This window comes from Centrocercus urophasianus, unplaced genomic scaffold (assembly GCF_019232065.1).
Source record: "Centrocercus urophasianus isolate 14NV4802_14NV808 unplaced genomic scaffold, USGS_Curo_1.0 seq_14, whole genome shotgun sequence".
Taxonomy (NCBI): Eukaryota; Metazoa; Chordata; class Aves; order Galliformes; family Phasianidae; genus Centrocercus; species Centrocercus urophasianus.
Genome location: NW_024884586.1, coordinates 47,305,840 through 47,327,154, shown reverse-complemented (window position 1 = coordinate 47,327,154; position 21,315 = coordinate 47,305,840). Strand labels below are relative to the sequence as shown.

Below are 21,315 nucleotides of genomic sequence, written 5' to 3'. Positions count from 1 at the left end.
CCCAATAGCATTGATGGAACTATGCTGCCTGCTCTGCACCAACACAGTTGGGAGAACTGGGCATACTTTCCTTTCTATATGCAACAAAGATTTATGATGGCTGGTTATACATTATTTACTGAGCACAATGTGTTCATGGAGCTCTGAGATAGAGGAAAAAATTGGCTTCTGTGCCATGACTTTATTATCCAGGTCATTCACAGTCTGAGGCATCTAACATTAATAAATTCATTGAGAATTTATTCTGCAAGGCAGCTTGCTGCTAAGCTTGAAACCAAAAGTAATCATGCAAGGAAGATGCCCCTGCATGGTCCTGATATATGGAAGGGTTTCTATCAAAGCGACTAAGTTAGAACATGCTGTAGGTTTTATCTAGGACAAAATGTAGAGGGGTCAAATGCGTGGGGTCATCAGCCACCTTCCAGCAGCGCTCTCTAGAAGCACTGCTGACTATCATCATTTTTCAGGATTGACTGCTAAAGTCAGTTCTTTGTTATAAAGTAAGCAGATAACAATAAGAATCAGAATTTAGGAGCTTTGCATGTTCTTGGGAACAGTAGTTCCCAGGACGGGCTTGTGAGAGGGGTGACTTATTGGTCACTGGTTTTAGGCTCATTTCCAACAGATTTCCTTCCTTAAAATTTTCAGCCTCTCGTTTGTGGAGGGAATTCGTGATGTGGCAGCTCACAAATCTGCCCTATGAAAAATGCTGTTTTATTAAGTCTTCTTAAAATAGTGAGATGTAATTGCGGTGGTGGTTTAGTAGCAACAATAACAATATGAGCAACAAGCTTGTATTGTTCTTGGCTTGGAGCAAAACTGTTTAGAAACCCACCTAAGATAAGCCATCCACTCCCCTGAATATAGCCCATCAGTACTTAACCAGAATAACTCATTCTGACCACGTTTTCCAGTAATTACATAAAGGAACATTTAGCCTGTCTTGCCAATAAAGGTAACAGAAAGTTCTCTCCCATCTTCTTGATTCTGTGAAGAAACATACTTCACCTTCCTTTGCAAGCTGTTGCTTTGCAGTTGTGCTGTGAGCCCAGCAGTGCTATGTTCTCTTGCTTGTGTTGCGGAGCCGTGCTAGCCAGCCTGTTCTTTCCATTTGGAAGCAAGAAGGTGTAATATGGAAAAAGGAAGTGGACAGAGTGGCTGCAAAAAACAATGTGGTTTGTTTTGGAAGTCCTATATCTGTGGAGGTTGTGGCCAAGGTCTCCAGCTTTACCTGAAGGACGGTGGGACCCCTGTGTTTATTGTTACGTGCTGTTTCTAATGTCTGTATCCTCAGGGACAGTTGCAGTCTTGCAGTGATAGTGTTGAAACAGAGAGCAAACTAATTCTGAAGAGTCTGTCAGGCTCAGGAATAAAACATCTACAATGCAGGCTATGTTGCACATATAGAGAGGCTTTCAGCCCCTTGGAGGCAAAACATGTTCACACACTAACTAGTGATGAAACCCTTCTCATCTGGGTGAAAGCTTGCAAAATCACCCAGACTAGGAATGAGTTTTGCATTCAGTCGTGATAGAGCCCCTTTTCCAGCAGGGCTGTGCCTTGAGAGCTCTGGCAGCTTGTATAGGGCAGGTGTAAGAGGGTACCCAGTGGGGTTTTGTCCTCTTGTGCCTCAGGAGAAGTGGAGCACTTTGTGCTCACGTTGCTGCTTGTCACCCACCCAACTTCACAGCCCTGTGTGGTGAAGAAGGCGTCTACCAAAAGCAGGGTGAGCTGATGCAGTGGGCTGTGAGCTGTGGTTTTGGAGACGTGAAAGCAGAGTCCATTCTGCTGCCTGTGCAGCAGGGTGCTGACGTCCGGAGGAAAAGGGGGGGTTGGGACTGTAATCTCTCGTTGATACCAAAATGACTTTTCCCTTTTAGTGTCTACTGAACAGCTTGGTTAATTATTTATTGGTTCAAAATGGCCGGCTGCTGCACCCCTGCAGAAGTGCAGGGCGTTGATGCTCGTGGTGTAGAAGTGCCTGTATATGTATGTGTGTGCTGAGAGGCACATACTCATTTCAGTTCTCACTTAGCCCTGTGTCTATCTAGGAGAAATCCCTTTGCCTGGTTGTTGTCTATCTAGTCACTGCCTTGATGGGTTAACTCTGGAGTTAAGAACTTTAGAACTTCAGAATTGTTAGAAGAACCTTAGAGTTAGAATTACTCTGTTGTCAAGAATTAAACTGCAGGGTATTGGGCAGCGTTCTTCCAAAAGAAGGAAAGATCATTCAAGTTGTTGCATGTTTTAGCTTTTGTGGAAGTGATCTCAGGAGGTGTCTGGTGCGTCCGTCTAAGTTTGTCATTTCCCTTTGCATTGAGAAAGGGCTTTTGTGTTTAATACAAGGTCAGTGGATTTATTTCTATATATAAAAAAGCTTACTCCAGAGAGAGTTGCTTCAGAGTTGGGTATGCAGTACTCACTCTTTAAGCAATATCAGTTCTGGTTTTTCCTAAGACTTTGGGAGCTCTTGTTCCTGTTTTGGACGATAAGGTGAGCAAACACTGCGACTTCCTGGTTTTATCCCCTGATGCCCCGTGCTCTAATTCTGAAAGACTGTAAAAGAATCTTGTTGACCACGGAAAAGATCCTCAACGTTTTCTCACCCTAAGTTTTGTGGTTCAATTCCTAGACTGGCCGAAGCAGCCCCCTTTTATTAGAAGTTACGGACGTGTGAAATTCTATTTGCAGAGAAGTTTGTGTTTTCTTTTTATTACTTCAGCTGCTCTAAAATAGTCTGCATCTGTGCCTGATAATGTCATTGACTGTCAACAATAAGAGCAGGACCATTTTGCTTATACCTCTCTATCTACATGTACGTATACATCTGCATATAGATCTCCAGTAAATAGATAGTTGACAAAATCTCCTATTGTACTTATTTTTACCTCTTTCCTTAAAGTCTGTTTATCAACTGTTTCCACAGGAACAGTGCTCTACAATAGACAGTGTTGTGGCCGCTTCGAAGCCGCAGTCAGGATGTGTAGGTGTTTGAAGAGCACCAGATCTTTCCACCTTTCACTACACATTTTCCAGTGGGTCATCGCATGTTCAGACTTTGTATCTCCTTACCTGAAACCACTCTGGTGTGTTGTATTACTGTGCATGGCAATGTCCCAGAAGCCGCTCGAGTGCTGCTCAACTGCGAGGAGAATCTTCAGGTTTATAAAAAGCTGAAAGTGACTGTGCAGCTTTGGCAAAGGTCCAGTGAGTAGCTCCAGTTCAGCTCGTTAAGGATTTCCCCACTAAGGATCGAACTCTTTGCTTCTGTCATCTCATCTATGGCTCTTTGATACTGTGTATGAATAGCATCAGCTATTCCCTTTTTTAGAGAATTTTATTTGTAATGGTTCACTTCATTGGCTGTATGGCAGTCATTAGAAGGACTATATCTTTAGTTTTCTTTCCTCCCAGGGTTTTTACCAGACACGCTGCTTGTAAAGACAAGAGGAACTGTTTGGCTTCTTGACTTTAGAGCTTAGTAAACCTTAAAGAAAGGAAGTTATTTGATTTTGTTTTGAAAGAATATAAATGCTGTCTGGGGGATTTCTGTTCTCAGCTGGTGAAAGCTGTCTGGTTAAGGCTGTAAGACTAAAATTGATGTGGCTTTTCCTGGAATGAATATGATTTTACTTTGGGAATTAAGGTAGGGTGTTCCCCCTCAGCAGGGGCTTTCTGTCAGTGGGAAGAGGAGCATGAGGTCTGTATCAGCTGTGCCACTCAGGTGGGGAAATGCTTTTCTCCAGAGAGGGATTTATACTTTTAAATGTATTATCTAGCAGGCTGATGTTAAAAGCACGTGCATTTGTAATACAAAGCATGTGGATCACCTGTGGCACAGATAAAATGCCAGGCCTTCTGTTACAAAGGAACAAAATATTAAGGAGGGAATATGACGGTGATTGTTCTAAGTAGGATGGTCTCCTAACAGCCTGTGCTGTTCTTTGCTTAGCTAGGTTTGCCACGTGCTTTGTCTTGCAATGCTCCCCAGCAGAAACTGTTTGGAGAGACAACATCTGTCTGTAGCTGTGCAGACATCATTAAATCCAGGTGATGTTGAGCTTCAGATGGGAATGCGGTCAACATTAATTTGTCATTTTGATTGACTCCTCAAGCCACGTTCTGACCTTTTCCTCTGCAGACCCTTTCTGGGTTTCCCTTCCCTGCTCCTCTCTTAATCTCCTTTAATCTAAAGTGCATCTTGGTCGTATTGAGAAATGCTTCCTCATCTTGAAACCATGCTTTGGGAAGAGAAAAAGAAATATTAAAAAAGGGAAATACATGGCAGCGTGCTGCTGTTAGATGGTAACGTGCTGCCTGTCAGCCTGCAGTCACACGCGAAACACAGAAGCGCATCCTCCTTCAGATGGAGGCAGATGGCTGGGTCAGCATTTCCCACAGTGATACGGCACCTTGTCACCCACTGAGCAAGCCTCAGGAAGGCTGGAGGCTGCTGCTCTTCAGCTCCTTCCCGTCTTGACTCGCTTGCTGGAGTCACAGCTATGACTGTATGGTCACAAGTGCATGGTGAGATCACCTCTCCCATGAGGGAGAAGAGGAAAACTGTAATCATAGATGTGATGGGGCTAAAAATTGCCTGGTCTTGGACAGTCTGTCTCTTATTGCTGTGTTTGGCCTCAGGATTTTCATGACTGTTGGTTTTTTTTTTCCTAATGCTTTATGTATGAACACAAGCTGGTCCTTCCATATCAGGAACCTCATCTATGCACTCTTTTCTTAGCTGCCGCTGTGCAGAAATATATTTTTTTGTTCCCTCCCCCCCCCAAAGAAAAAAAATCCCACTAAAACAGAAAATCAAGCCTGCAAAGAGAAACCTCTATACAAACAGGCATGAGCTAACTTGGCAAAGCAAATGTTGGCAATGGCATATCTTTTCTGGGTGTTGTCAGCTGCATTCTGGATCCTAACCAACATTCTTCATGCTGCATGAAGGCTTGGTGATGACTCTCATCACTGAACCTCATGGGATTAGAGTGCAGACACGAGCAGCAACATCTGGTCACCACGAGTGAGCATCATACCTTCAGGAATGCTGGGGGAGTGCATGCCTTGGCACTCCTTTTTGTACCTTCAGAAATATCTGATTGGTTAAGTGGCTAAAAGTTGCTGCTGCTTATACATGATGTTCTGGGATGTTTTGTACCAAGCAGATGTTAGACAATACAATGGGCCATGGCTGGGAATGGGAGAGGAATTAGTGTGCAGTTTAAAATGCTTTTAACCTTCTCATCCATCTTTCCCTGTGGCTCAAGTAGCTTCTCTCCTATATGACACCACACTTTGATAGCTTGTTTTCATTCCTTCTGTCTCAAATCATGTTGCTAATAATCTTGCAGCGAGGAACGTGAAAGGAGTTGTGGTGGATTAATGCTGGCTGGATATAAAAGTTAGTCTATAATTGCTTCAGTGCTAAGAAACTGCCAGGTGAGGGGGGAAAAATGAATTCAAAATATGGAAAGAATGGTCAGAGCATAGGTGTCCTTCTCTGTGGTGTCACAGCCCACGCTAGGATCCAGTTTTCAAAAGTTGCTGTAGTTAATCTCTCCTATTCGTATCCTCACTGAAGATTAGTAATACAGTTAAAGCTTTAAATGGGACATCTATCGTGGGATCTTTGGTTCTAAAGACTGGCGTGCCTCTGAGAGGTGTTGTTTGAAACCATACTTTTTTTAGAAATAGTGCTGAGAAGTGGATTTTGTATGCAACTTAATTCACTGTGATGCTGACGGGGTGCTTTTTCGTTTGTGGTGTAGGGTTCTTGTTTTTCCCCCAGTAACGCACTTAGAGCAAGGTTTTGTAGTCACAGATTGATGGATTCTGGTGAAGAAGGGCCGATTCTCTTGCACTAAAAGAGCAGTAAGTTGGCTCTTGATGTCTGCCCCTCTGAAGTCAGGTACGTGCTGCTTTCATGGGTACTCTGGAGCCCTGTGGTTTTGCAGGTCAGAGAGCCTCCTGTGCAGCATGCTAGGAGAGACTTTTGAAAACCACAAGCACAGTTTCTAGCTGCGCTCATGCCACCCGCATACATCGCTTTCCATCTGTGACATTGACAGCGTAATGTTTCCCCTGGCACCTCAAGGGCTGTTGAGATCTTTGGGTGCAGAGGTGGAGAGTTCAGATGACCTCTTGGGCCTCACTTTGCCTGACAGAGGGATGCAGAAGCAGGGAGCTCCCCTATGCGAAAGCAGGCACTGTGGCCATATCTGGGTTTTTGCTGTTGCCAGTGTGGTGTTTCAGCAACTCTGGAGGTGGAGCTGAGATCAGTGAGTGAAGGTCAGAACAGAACTGTTGGCCCTGCTTTCAGTAAATGAAAAGAAACCCAACTGTGGAGTGTGGGTTATGACAAGGCTTTCCACTAAGTACAAATCTTTTCCAAAACATTTGATATCTAAATGAGGAAAGGGCCAAACACCTGCACATCAAGACCTTTGCAGATTTTTTTTTTCAGTTTACGTTTGAATCTCTGTACTGTGGAACCCCAGCTTCCTGCATTCAAGCTGTAGACAGCTAGATATTTATCTAATCACACTCTGAGATCCTTTTTTTTTTTTTTTCCTTTCTCAATTTTATATCACGCATTAGTAGTGATCAAGCATGATGGGCTTTTCCTGTAGGTTGCCTTTTTCATATATCAGTATGACTTAATGTTTTGATTGCTATTGAAAAGATGGGCTTGGCTCTTCAGAGGTGAGGCTCTTGCAGAAGCAGTTCACAATCTCATCAGCTGTGGCCTAGTTTTAAAACGAAGCTGCTGCATATGGGCGAAAATTGGAAAGCAGCAGTGCACCAAAGTGAGCCACGTACAGTGGGAATGTGCTGTAGAAATAGTGACATGCCTGATGGAGAACAGTTTCAAGAAATTCAGAAATTCAGTATTATTCAGTAAAACATGTGAAGAACATGAAAATATTTTCTGGCACCAAGTAAGGAGAGTAAAATAAGCGTGTAATTGAGCAAGTCCCTAGGAAGACAACTGCAGGTGGGCTCTTAGTGTTGCTGCTGTTCTTAGTTGTCCACAGTGCCTTGGATTGGATTAATTCACGGAATGTTGAGGGCCCTGTACTCCGTTGTGCAATCAGATGGATTTCCCTGACCTTACACAGTGCTTTACTGCCATAGCTGTATGCTTGGCAATCCTCAGGCGGCCAACAAGAATACCTTGATAGAGAACTTCAAGCCACAATGCATACTTTGCTGCTTTATGTAGCACCACAAATGATTCATAAGCCTGCTTAGATTTGTTAATAAGCTTAATTAAAATTGCAGGTGAATGCTGAACCTTGGAAGTCTTCTCAAGAGCAAGAGCCTAGGGTTTTTTTTGGTTTGTTTGTTTTTGTCCCTCTGTTTCCATCCAGTGCCTGTTCTGGTTCTCCCCAGTGCTGCGTGCTGGCTGGTTCATGGGTGCACAGCCTTGCATTGACCTGTCGTCTCCTCATCGAGGGACATTCTGTCAGTGATAAGCTCAGCAGTGTTGTGTTTATTTTGAGGAAACGCATTGCTGCAGCCCTTGGACAGCTTCCAAACGGAAGTGCCACCAACATGCCTGCTTGGCAGCCATCGCTGACTTATTTCTTTATCCCTATGAGCAGCAAAATTGGCACAACTTCCTCGTTTTTCTGCCAAGTTATACTGCGTTAATAAAGATGGTGAAAAATGTGTTTGTTGATCATCTCCAGGGCCTTGTGATAGACAGTAATATCTTTCTGCAATGGATGTCTAACAAGAGATCTAAGACTTGAGTTCTCATTGTCATCCTTTTGCAACTAATGTGTCCAGAGCACTGTATAGCTAAACAGTGTCTCAGCTAAACAGTGGCACAGCAGCTGTTGTCCCACTATTGATTTTTGTCTTCTTGGTAATAATTCTGATTCCTTTGCTAAACATATGTCTGTTGAGGTTCATGAACTTGTTACTCCCCATTGAATCAGAGGGAAGGTTTTGTGTGTGTGTGTGTGTGTGTGTGTGTGTGTGTGTGTGTGTGTGTGTGTGATTTGTCATTTTTTTGGGTGTTTTTTATTTTTATTTTCCAAAGATCCTAAGTTCTTTCAAGATCCAAGACCTTGTCCCACTCTCAGCCTGTTTTACCTGTGGTTGGTTGCAGGCAGCTACATTGCATGTACAAGGCCAATACGCTTCTGTGGGCACATCCCAGGGACCAAGTGTCCAAATGGCTGAAAACAAAGCCTTGTGTTGCTGTCCTTTGAGTTAGTGGTCCAGCACTGTTGTTAGTATCTTCTTTTTAGGAAATGAAATGGTTGGGGAAAACACCAACTCCCTGAAAATCCCAACAAAATAGCTGCAGGAGGAAGGCTGTGATGGTCCAGAGGAGAATCCAGGGATGGGAGGACATGCAGAATCCAGTAATGGGTACCATCATGCAAGTTCTATGTTTAGTGCTTTGTGTAGAAGAGGTAGGCCTCTGCTGGTACACATGTGTGACAAGGAAAGGCAAAATACGTCTTGCCCACATGATTTTTGTTTCGTGGGGCTTATCGTGATGTATGCCATGTGGAGCAGCAGGGCAGGTGGCACGGAGGTGTCCTGTGGGGCCATGTAGGGCGGGTAGCTGCTTGCCTTTGCTCAGCTATGCCCTGAAGATTTCAGGACATCACAGTCACCACAGCTTGGGCTGCAAAACCTGCTGACAGCTCAGAAGTCAGGCTACCTTCCTCCCCCAGCCTGCAGGCCTGCTGTGAGAGGTGCCCCACTGAGTTAACAGCAAAGCCTTCGAGGTGGGAGCTGCTTGAGGTTAGATTTGCAGGGCTGTCCCACTCGTGGGCTGCGCTGTACCCTCGGAAATGCACCCTCACTTTTAGGGTCTGCTCATCTTCTGTGTTGTCTTCCCAGCCCACCTACTGTCCTAGAGGTTTCTATCCTCATGCTTGTCGTGGATTTGTGGGTGAGAAACCTTCTCTATAATGGACATCAGTGCACTTGTGACTTTCCTTGAATTTTGCCTCGAGTTCGGCTTAAATTTCTGAGGGAACAGATTTTTGATAGGAAATGGTATTGTTGGGGACAGTACTTTCTTTGAGAAACTTCAGTGTTGTAGAACAGGTTTTCTTGGCAGGAATTTTCATGGGAAAGGGTAAGTCTTGCTGCAGCCTTTACTGTTCTGAGCAAATCTTTTGAGGTGGGGAGTCACTGGAGTGAAACCAGGCTAAAATTGATTAAAGAGTCTAGGATTAGCTAAGAGTGGTTAGTTATGCATGGTTGGTTGTGGCCGTCATGCAGCTTATAATTATGCAGCCTGGTTGAAAACAAAAGTAATATTTTAAACAGTTGTCCTGGAACAAAAAATTAGAATGACAACGTTACAGTAACAGCTGGAAGAACTGGTTGTAGGAGTCAGGAGGGAGACTAACTTTCCACCCATTTGTGGGTTTACTTTCAGAGTTAAACACGCAGCAAGAGTCATTGGAAGGGTTTCTTTTCCCTATTGAAGCTTGGATGTCTGCTGACACTGAAGGATGTAGAGGTTTGAGGCTTTCTGGTGGCCAGACAGAATCCCAGTGCTTCTCAGCCTGATTCACATCTCAGGTGAGATGAGAGCTGGGATCTCTGCCTTGACCCAAATGACATCACCTAGGGTCTCCCATGCAGTAAGCCTGCAGTGAGTCTCAGGGATGTCCCCATCTGCCCTGGGCAGAGATGATTGCTGTAAATGCCTGCCAGCCTTGGCAGGATGAAGATGACAGTTGGCACAGTTGGCTTTTTAGGCATGCTGATTTGAATCCTAACTAATGCATATCGTACATTTGTAGGAAAAAGCACCTTAATCTGCTCGTGGTGTGGAAATGCAAAATCCTCTTTCAATGAGAGAATTCTGGAGATTTTTTTCTGATGTGCTTCACTTGATAAACAGGCATCTATCAGGCTTCAAATGTCCAGGAGGGACTGATGAATCCAAACGTGTTTGGGTGAGAAAGTTATGACTTGACCTGACAAAGGCATGCTCAGGTGGAGGTGCTATGCTTTTAAAATATAGAAGGAACTGGCATTCCATAAGCATGACCTGTTAGGAACTTGAGCAAGAAAAAAGAAAAGAAGTAACTAGAGGCATGTGAAAAACCAGCTTTAGACTAACCCAGATTCTTCCAGACTGAACAGAGCCTTGGGAATTGCCTCTGCAAATGAGTGATTATATATGCAGTTCTGTTAATTAAATGTAAAAATGATGTAGGAAGTGAAAAGGTATAGCTACTTGTTTAATTAAGCTAATTAACTCCCCAGGTAGCTTTTATATTTGCTTTATTCACTGCAAGTGTCTGGCTTGTTCTGCTTGTGAAGCCACGTCAGCCCTGACATGGGCTGTACTTCTAGGAGGCTTACTAATTGTGCCTGTGGGGAAGAAAGGACGGAGCAGCAATGGGAGAAAGGATGCTCTGGGCTCCAGGGTAAATGCAGTTTTTGTCTGTGTCAGATTCAAAGACAATAAAAGGATTCCCAATGATTTCTGCGTGGTTCAGATCAGGATTATGTGTGCAGCGGAGGGGAGTTAAAAGGAGAAATCTTACAGGAGCTGATGTTCACTGCTGCCAATGTCTTTTCACCGCAGAAGTTTGCTGACTTCCACCTTCACAGCTCTGCTTTGTGGAGACCTGCAGGCACCAGCCAGCCTCAGCTCTTCCAGTCCACAGGCAGGGTTTGGGAGGCAGGCTGAGCTCATTGCGAGGCTGTGACTATACCTGCTCTTCGAGTTCAGCGGATGCTTCAACTGGGTGTTGATACGTTGCCTCCTTCTGAAATTGTTTTCCAAACCTCTCTGCCATTGATGAATCACGCACGACTAGTTGTTTTTTTTTTAATACATGCGGAGGCATATGATTAAGGAGTCCTGTTTTGGTCTCTCTGCATCTCTTCCCTTGTTTGCGCCTAAACTAGGGTCTGATTTTTACACACAGGGGATTAATAACACCTGCCCTGCTGTCAGGAATGACACTAACATCTTCAGGAGGGAAGGTGTGTGAGATGATTGACTGGGCCCCTCCTGTGGGAACTAGATCTCTCCCAGCTCCTTTTGAAGTCACACGGAGCTGAGCAATCTGAGCAAGTTTGGGCACGGGCTGCTGTGAGCAGTTTGAACTACTGACAGAAGTCCTCCGTGCTCCTGCGCTGGGCCTGGCTGCCAGTGCTGTGTTTCACAATGAGGCGGCCATGAAACCGTAGCTGAGCTCATCACTCCTTACCTGCTCATTTCCAGCTCACTTGCCAAAATCCTCCAGCACTTGTTTTCTTTTCGGTATGTCTGTAAAGTTCATCAGAAGTTAAAGTATATGCTTAGCTCTCGGCCAAAATCCAGTGGTGTTCTAATGGATCTGAAGGGAGTTCTTGAGCTTGAACAGTCTTATCCATGCTTTGTGTGGCAGAGAATCACAGAATTCTTGGTGTTGGAAGGGACCTGTAAAGATCCTTGAAAGCCAATATCTCCAGGGATGGGGGCATCCACCATGCCCTCCTCCGTTTCCATGAGCTAGAAGAGTGGTGATTAAAGGCGCTACTGCTCTGAAAAGCTCATGCTCCTCTCCCATTTAGTTAAAACTTTGCCACATCCCATTTGAAACAGCCAGGAAGTCCATGTTTTTCACCCAGGTGTTGTGATGGGTGAAGCCACCCCGGCTGGGTGTGAAAACATTGGACAGGTGAGCACAATGGCTGTTTACAGCTGTACATGCCCATCTCCTCCTGTGCACCATGCTGCACAAAAAAAACCCACACCAGTGGGATTTGCTTGGAGGTCAGTACCCTGTTGCATTCTCAGTACTACGTGTGCAGAAAAATTCCAGCTTCTTTGCTTCTCCCAGTATCTGTTACTTCTACTGTGGTGTATTTTCTGCTCTGATACTACATCTTACCAACATAATTTATGCTTACCTAAAGAAAGCTATCCTGTGCCAAGTTGATCTTGGCGTTAGGAAACTTTTCACCATAGAAGCACGTGCTTCTAATGTCACTTCTGGTTCTCTGGAGATTGACTTCAAATGCATACAGATGATAAAGTTCTTTTGTTCCCATTTCATACACGGCTCCTTCTTAGTGTCATGTTTGCTGTCTTCATGCTGTTGAGTTTTTCTCTGAGCCTCCCCACCACTGGCTTCACCATCTCATGGCACATTTTGGCTTTACTAGCTCTGTCAAGAATAATACCTTGGCTCCTGTTTCTCTGCAAAAACATAGGTTTTGTCTTTGAGCAGCCACAGACAATACTGCGAAGAAAAGAATGTGTGGAGGTGATAATGAAGGTGTCTAGCAGGGGATGGTGGAGGTTAGCCCTGGGGCCTTGGTTTAGAAGCTGCTCGTCCCGTGAGCCCTGGTTTACAGGAGCATTGCAGATCCCATCCCAAGGAGTTGGCACAGGGCCCCTCTGCACTGCACAGTTGTAGGACAGGACAGCCTGTGCAGCATTGAAACAAATCGTGACCCCTTGGGTCGGTGATGCTGTTGGGAGCGGCTGTCTGCTCGTCTTGGGGAGGTCTGTGATCAGCTGTGGGAAGCTCATTTTGCTTTTGGTTTTCTGGGTCAGAGTCTATTTTTTGTTTTGGGTACTTGCCACGTATCTCTGAACTGATCTCAGATGCTGTGTTGGCTGATGGTTTGCTGGTCAGATTTCATCTGTAAAGGAGATCATGGCAGGTCCAAAAGGCAGGCTTCTATCAGTAGTATATTAATTATTTTATTTTGTTGTATCTTATCTGTTGCTGCTGTCCGTGTCAGACCGGAAAGTCTATTAAGATGGCCTGGTCTGACCTCTTGTGCAACACAGACTGCTGGTTTCACTGCCAGCCCTGCGGGTGTTGCTCTGCCAAAGACACCTTCTAGGGCTTCAGTCCTCATTTTGGAGCCTTCCAGCTGCAGTGTTTTGTTAGATCCAGATCCTGCCAACATGCACCAGGAGTAGGTCTTGAGTGCAGCAACAGCCTCTTAACCTGAGCACTCTTGACTTATGGTACGTGAGCACTGCTGAGTTGGTGTAGGGGATTTCAGTGGTCTTTAATCTCCAAGTTTGGAGGAAGAGAGATTGTTTTAAAACTCTCCTAAATCTTCTGCTGATACTTTCACTACATTTTTCCTTGTTTTGTGAGATTGTGCTAGCTAGTGCAGGGGAATCTCATTTACAGGAGGGAAAGCAAGGTGCCTCACAGAGACAGGACCTATGACCTGAAATCATGACAGCCCATAGATCAGTTTGGGTGATTGTATATTGTAGATATATGTTACTATACATTTCGTTTTAACTCTTCCTGTACGAAGTTACGTGTCTGCACAGTAAACTGGAATTTAGGCAAAAAAAGGTCTGTGATACCACAGGAGTTGAAGTTGTTTCTATGGAAGAGTCTTCATTAATTGAGGCAGAGGGCTGTTCAAACACAGCCAGTCCAGTAGTCAGTCCAGGCAAACTGAAAATTTATTCTGAGTCAAAGCTAAATATTGAAATTTTTGCTGAGGTACAGGTCTTCTTTAGGGATTGGGAAGCATGGCACCCATAAAATTAACATTATGGCAGGGTTTTCCCAAGCAGTTTTAGTTCCTGTGGTTTGCATCCTATTAATAGGGTGTCACTTCTGGTCTGCAGCTGAAGTCAGGTCGGTAAGATGTTCTCCCTTCCTTTCCTTAACAGTATTACTTCTACTCACACTAATGAATTCCTGATAACTTGAGAACAGTTTCTGTACTTCAGCAAAAAAGACTTTGAACCAAGAAAAGGCGACAGCACAAGAGCAAATGCAGTTAGAAGTGATCACGTTTAGTCATTCCACTGAGAGAGCTCTATTTTCAGAACTCCCATTCTGCAGATCAAAAGTACCCGCGAGGTGTGAAGCTCCACTTTGCTAATTTTATCCTTGCATGGGGAGAATGTGCCTTTATTTAAGTGAGATTCCTGTGTGAGGAGCCTGACGCAAACTTCAGGTATTTCTTAGCTGTGACTTTGTTCACCAAGTGGTTTTTAGCAAAAAACGGGAGCAAGATCTTAATTAAAAATTCCAACTGAAAGTTAGAAAGCTGCTAACAAAAAAAATAAATACCTCCTTTCAAGAGTAAGTTGGTAAACTCTGGGATTGAATCTCTAATTGCTAAAATAACGTTCTGTGTCTCTGTCTAATTTAGATTAAAAGTTTTCAGGGAGCCACCCTAATTTTCCTATTTTCTATGGTCTGAAGTGAAAAAGGGATTGATATCAGAAATAGGAGTTTGCCCCAGCAATTATGGTATTTTGAGAGTCTGAAATATTTTTAATGGGATGTAATAGGGAAAAAATATGCATGTACTTCAGCATGCATTTATACATGGGTCTTTCGACAGAATTGGCTGTTATTCTAGCATGGTTGAGACTGTTCAACATTTAGGGCTTCTTAAAAAACTGGGGACTCGATTCACCCTTTTTCATGGACGCACTGAACAATTTGGGTGATGGGTGCTTAATTTCTTATAACGTTAAGGGTGTGCTCAGGAGTTTGTGGAATCACAGAATGGCCTGGGTTGAAAAGGACCACAGTAATCATCTAGTTTCAACCCCCTGCTGTGTGCAGGATCGCCAGTCACCAGACCAGGCTGCTCAGAGCCGCATGCAGCTTGGATGTTAGCAAATGCTGGCAGGACTCGTCCTGAAACATCCTGATTAGAAGACTCTCTGCCTTGAAAAACAATCTCCTGATGTTGCCTTTGCTTTTTCAGGTGGATTTGGAACCAGAAGGTAAAGTGTTTGTCGTCATTACTCTTACCGGCAGCTTCACGGAAGGTAAGGGAGTTCCTTTGGCTTGTTTCCATAAAGGGTTCACCTCTGATGTATGTTATTGCCATCAGTTACCAAAACAAATGGCATTCCCCACACAGGTCACATGCTACTACGCACAGAGCATTCTTGAGTGACTGGAGGTTAGGATAGGGCTGTTGCTAAGCTCTCGTGCTGTAGTCCAGCTGCTCTGCTGTTGCTCTGATCTTGGACGTGGGGAGTTGTGTCACACTCAGCCTGGATTATTTATCTGAGGTTGTCCTTGAAACAGGTTGTTTTTGCCACGTGTACTTTTCATCTGAGTGCTTCTCGAAGGGCAAGTGAGCGTGTAGAACATATGTAAAACTTCTGTGTGACTTTTATTCCATAATGGTTCCCATTCTGTTTCCAGGATTCACATTGCACAGGAAACATAGGGCAACTTTTCCACCAAAAAAAATCCTAGGATTCCTGGAAAGGTATCTGGGCAGATATATTTTTTTCCCATAACTATCATTTATTGTGTGGTGGTTTTAATTCTCTGTTGTTTACTGTGATAGCAATGAACTCTGATTACACATGGAGGTGAGTCGTGCTGGAAAAGCCCAGGAAGTCTGAAATGGGCCTCCAAAAAAGGCAGATTATTTTCCTCAGGCCAACTTCATGGTTGTTGTTTGTTTTAGCTGTGGCCTGGACTGTGTTTGGGGAGGTATCTCCTATATGGAAGCCAAGAATCAGGGCAAGATCTGCTCTGCTGCCCTTTATCTGCAGTCTTGGAGTGCTGAATTTTTAATGTTTTTAATGCGTTCTTTTGTTCCATCATGGAAACACGTGTATTTCAAACAAGGGCTTGCATCTAAGCTTGTGATGTGCTGTGACCCTTTGGGGAGCTATACCAGTCCTGCTGAGCCTGTAGCCTGTTGTGTGCTGGGGCCCAGATAGCTGCTAGTGAAGCACTCAGCTTCCTTTGGGTGACGCACAGGAGAGCTCTGCTTTGTGCAGCTGTGTCCTTTTGGAACTTTTGAACCTGAATCAATGTGTATCCAGCTGTTTTTTTCTTTTCTGAGTAGATGTTTTCAAAACAAAACTGGGGAGATCTCATGTGGATCTGTGAGCCTCTGAGGTCCCACTGCCTATTCCTGAGGTAACAGTTGCACAACTGCATTTTATTTTTTGTGCTGCATGTCTGTAAATGACCACTAGAAGGAAGAACAACAAATTCTTGAAGGGCATCTCAGAAGACTGTCACTTTTTTGTTGGTGTTATCTCCTGTTTAATAACCAGAACTAGAGAAAGGAGGAGAGAGCAATGCCCACAGGTAGAAGGAAACCCCAGGGTAGCACACTGCCTTAGATGTACCTAAATGGAGCTAAATGGGGGTCACGTGGATGGGGAAGAGACTGTTGGCTGCAGAGGGGTGGGGGTTTCTTCACACAGTGCTGGCTCAAGGCAACAGGTGAGACGAATAGCAGTGATGTTGGCTTGGACCTGAGCTGAGGTGCAGTGGCAGCCCCTGTCCCACTCCAGTGTTAGAGCATGTGGTGGAGGTGCTGGGAAGGAAAGGTGTGAGCGAAGGCACTGATGAACAGTACTTTCTGTGTGTTTGTAGAGTATCCTGATGCTCATAGGCTATGATTCACACTGGAAGTCAAATGATGTGACTTTATTTATAGAGAAAACCAATGGCTTCTCACCATAGCAGCAATGTGGTTTGTTTCCCTTATTTTCAGAGGGCTAGGAAATAAGAGTGGAAGAAAGAACGTCCTCTTCTTCGGGCATTGCAGCAGGGCGAGGAAGACCTGTGTTCAGTTTTCCAGTGAAATCCATCTTCTGTATAAATCTGGCCAAGCCACATAGAATTACTTCATCTTTCACTTCTGTATCTGTCCAAAAAGGGTGCACCTCCTTCTGTCTGTATATGAACTCTGGGTTATGGGAACTGCTCTTGCATTTGCCCGTGTACACAATGTTAAAAGGTAATTTACTCTTTCTTCTCCTGGGAGACATGCCCCACAATTTTGCTTTGACGGGGGGCTGAAGGATATATGCAAATCACATTCATTTGGGAAAAGTTTTCTGTTTGTTAGAAGGGAGTGGAAAGAGTGCAAAGATGTACTGAGGAGGTGTGACTCCTCTTGGAGGACTGTGAGGCCCCTCAGAAGCAACAGGAGTGAAACGGCATTGCAAACAGCATTGTCTTCAACAAAGCTGATGATGAAAAAAATGGTGTATCAAGGTCACTAAACATAAGGCATTTACTGGGCAGCATGGCAGTTCATGTCCATGCACAGCTGTGGCCCTTCTTGGCCACTTAAAGCAAGGCTGAGCAGGACTGTTGGACCTGAGCATAAATCCATTGTGTGGATGAAAACCATGCTGGAGGCTAAACTGTAAGGACTTGTTGCTAACAGGGTGAGATGAAGTCAAATCTTTCTACTGCTTTCAGAGCAAAATGGGAAATAGTACAGTTCTATTTCCTCTCTAGAAATTGAAGATATATGGATTTACAGAACAAGAAGATCAGCAATGGCTCTTGGGGCTTTCCTTGTCTGATTAGTTTCGTGCATGGTCACCAAGTTTGCAAGAATGTACCTAATCCAGGGCAGGTGTAAGTGCAGATACTGACTTCTTCCAGGTGTGCCACTCCACTGTGTTTCCTGCTTGGAAAGCAGTAGTGACAGGGTGCTGCAATGAAAGTCAGATTAAAAAAAAAAAAAAAGAATGATCTGGTGGTGCCCATAGAGCTGCTCCTTGAGGCATCCTCGTGTGTTCACAGCATCTCTTTGTCACTGCTTTCAGTAGGTGGTGGAGACAGGAAGATAATGTGGTGGAGCTGGTGTTTGCTGCAGGGAGCATCTTCCTTTGCAGAAGCTGACTGAGCATCATTCGTGAATCACTTCAGAGGTGTTTTTTATAAAGATAATTGTTTGCTTAGGAAAATGGCCAGCTTTACCAAGTCTCAAGCACCACCATGTAATTCCAGTAAAGTGAAAGACTGAAAAAATAATTAAAGAAAAGGGAGGAGAGAATTAGAAAAGGTTAGGTACACCTGACTCAATTACTTGGCTGTCCTGGAAAACTTACCCAAAATAGATGGTCCTGGTGGTTTTGGCAGCTTGTACTTTACTTGGCTTTGGGAGTGGTTGTTTTCTTTTTGATGGATAGATCTTCTGGCCAAAGCTTTAATTTGGTTCTACTTTATCTGTAACAAGAACAGAGAAGGATGTTGCTTCTGTGACTGCATGCGGTGTATCTGAAAGAAGTATTCATGCAGTCTGAAGATGTGTGCTATAGAAAAGGTACAGTTGGCACAGATTTACAGATTAGTCCTCTGTAAATTCTTATATGCCCATCTGTCACTGCTTCCTGAAGTATTTTGGCATGGATAGAGAGGGCAGGGCTGTGTTTGGAATCCCATCTCCGGGTGTCCAGCTGGGCTTGGCTCTGCTCTGGGGAGGATGTCCCAGAGGAGGCAGGAGTGAGGCTATTTGGGCTTCTTTACCTATTTGTGTTTCTTCACTTGTTTTAAAATGCAGCATTGTGTTAGTGTCTGTCTGTCAGTGCTCATGTTGTTACTTCATCCTCAGATCTTTCTGAAGGTTGGATATTATGAGAAATAACTCTCAGGAGTGGTGATGCAGTGGCACAGCTGCCCGGGGAGTGGTGGGGTCTCTGACCCTGGAGGTGTTCAAGAACCATGGAGATGTGGCACTGAGGGATGTGGGCTTGGTGGGGGTGGGCTGGGTTTGTTCAGTGATTGCAGGTGAACTTATGCTGTCAGTGCTTCTGGACATGGGTGGGAAGTTAGCACTGCTGCTTGTGAGCAGGTGGCTGTGCTTTGGTGCATCGAGGCCAGGCTGGGTGCCTGGAGAATGGAGGGGCTCTGCCTGCAGCTTGTGATGCTCTGCCCTCTGTTTGCCACCGCTCTTGCTGTTTGCTATTTTGAGCAAAGCTAATGAAATTAAGACAAAGCAATTATTTGACTGAATTAATGAATGAGGCAAACTCCATAGAAAATGAAGTGCTTCTGTTTTAATGGTTCAAACTGTTATCGTTTGTCTTTTTTCTTTTTGATGTTGCCACTCAAAGTGATAATCCTGGTGTGAAGTTGAATTTTAATTTCAGAGATGTGAGGTAAGTTATGGTTGGCTTTTTTCTTTCTTTCTTTTTTTTTTTTTTTTTCCAGCTTCAGGAAAGACAAAGATAAATTTGAGTTCTGGGCAAGAAATAGAACAAAGAGAATATTGAAGAGCCGAGTGACATGGTAGAGCAGATATAGCACCCATTGCTAAATACTTAATGTGGATAGGCTTTGTGGCAGCACAGGAGCCCAAACTTGCTTCTGAAGCAGGAAATGTTTCTTTAGTTTGTGGCTGTCACGTTGTGTACTTGGGATGGTTTGTTCTCAAGCACGGTGCACTTTGTCTGTTGCTGCTGTTTTTCTCAGAACGCGCTTTCCAAGTGTTAAATGGTTTTAAGAAATAGCATTTCCTCATGCAGGCACCAGTAAGACCTGCACCCTTAAAGTCTGAAACGATGCTGCCTTTATGCTAAATCTTTGCTGTGTGCAGCAGTGTGGTTCCTCAGCCACGCCAGACTCCTTTTGCAGGTACGTTATTAGCTTCTTGCACAAGAGGGAGGAAAGAAAGATGTTTACTGGTCCTCTGTGAACTGCAGTAAAGTCTGTTTTCATGTTGCTTTTTAAAGGAAAGAAAATAGTTACTGGAAAGTAGGAACCAAGACTGGAAACAGTCCTGATCTCAGCCTCCAGTGTGTTGAGCCGCTCTTCTTGGGTTACTAACTTAAAGTGGACAATATTAAGGCACATATTAGACACTGCGCAGAGAACTTCCTGATCTAAGCAGGCAGTATCAGTGCAAGACAGGATAAAAAAGTGTTTTGCTGTTTCAGGCACGCAGTCTGAAAATATAGAGGCCTTTCCTAGCCCAAAGTCTTGAGCAGCAGGGAGGTGCTTTGCTGTACCCTCATAGATTTTTTTTCCCCAGTATCTGATTGCTTTACACTGGTCACACACATGCATGCTGCAGACAAGGGGTTTCCAGATGTGCTCTGTGTTGGCTCCGTTCTACTCTTCCAGATGGAAGTAGATCAGAACAACATAGAGCCCTACAGGGGAGAAGTCCACCCAGAGGGCACCCTTGAGAAGGCTGTGTTCTTACAGAGACCAGGAGCATCATCCACTGATGCTGAGCATTTCTGTATGGGAGGCAGGACAACCTCAGCCTAGCCAGAAAGCATCTGTCAGGGTAACAAGCACAAGACAATCTCACGAGTGAAGCACTAGGACCTTAAAGCTTGTCAGCAACATTAAGGATCCAAGGAGAGAATTTCAAAGCCGGGGCTTCATAGGGAGGTGGTTGAATCACCATCCCTGAGTGTGTTTAAAAACCGTTTGGATGTGGTGCGCAGGGACATGAATTTAGCGAAGGGTTGTTAGAGTTAGGGTAGCTTGGTTAGATTGTGGTTGGACCTGATGATCTTTAAGGCCTTTTCCAGCCTGAGCATTTCTGTGAATCTGTGAAAGAGAATTTGGAGGTGCTGTTCAAAAAGAAGTGCCTCTGAATATTCTGAAAAACAGCATTTGGGCTACTAAATACCATTACTGGAAGTGATTGTCTGACATCTTCAGTAAGGTGGAAAGCCTCTGCTTTGTCTTGACTGTGGGAAGGTCTACGCTCTGTGCAATTAAGTGCTTTGCTTGATGTTGCAGAGAAGCTTGAATGCAGAGGCAGGAGGTGAGCAGCTCACTGTGTGATCACAGGAGCACCTTCATTTCCTGGAACGTGATTGATTTGCTCCAAGCCATGGCATTAAATCTCAAGCCTCTGAGAGGTTTTTTGTTAGCTTGCCAAAATCTGCCGATTACACAGATATTCAGACACTGTAAAAGTACCATAAACAGCAATATTAGGGTTAACTTTACTTCCTCAGCAGGCTGTGTTTTGTCTAGGCTGTGAAACCTACATATAAATATGCAAGCTTGCAACCTGCTCTGGGATTTCAGTTCCTGGCTGTGATGAAGGGCAGAGATTTTATTTTGCTTTATTTTAATGTGATTCCTGGAAGAAGTGACGTTAGTTCCCAGAGGAGCTTAAACCTATCTGCTCGGCCTTGGAGGACATCAGTGCGTTGGAGTGGGTGTTTGTAGTCTAGTGAAGCAGAGTGGCAGATGTGAGCTGAAAGGAGTAGAGCACAAAGCTGCTGGAGGTTGGGGTTGTGATTCCATGGCCGGGGATGACGGCCGCAGCCCTGTGCTGTGCTGCCAGGACACATGTACCTATAGATAAGTCATTCTGTGCAAGGCTTGAGGGTTTCTCTCACAATCTAAGAGAGGCTTTGGGAAGGAAGGTTACTGGGACAGGCTGCTCGGTACAAAACTCAAGGTGGGAAGGTGGATGGGGACTTGTACCACCTACATGCAACTCTGTATGTGCCCAGACTTCCTCCAGTATTTAAACATCGTCTTTCCTGTCTTCTCTACTCTTCAGTTTGTGTTCTGAATTAAGATATGGCAACCATTCTGGAAGAACTTCTGCAAGGGGTGGGAAGAGGAGAGTAAGGAC

General features: G+C 44.4%; 1 protein-coding gene across 1 annotated transcript in view; it reads left to right on the top strand.

Moving 5' to 3' along the window:
• Positions 1–21,315, top strand: part of PRKCH (protein kinase C eta) — a 106,838-nt gene that overhangs the window by 9,376 nt on the left and 76,147 nt on the right. The window contains exon 2 of the mRNA XM_042814505.1: positions 14,695–14,758. Coding sequence (XP_042670439.1) covers positions 14,695–14,758 — 64 coding nt within the window. The remainder of the gene's footprint in view (positions 1–14,694; positions 14,759–21,315) is intronic.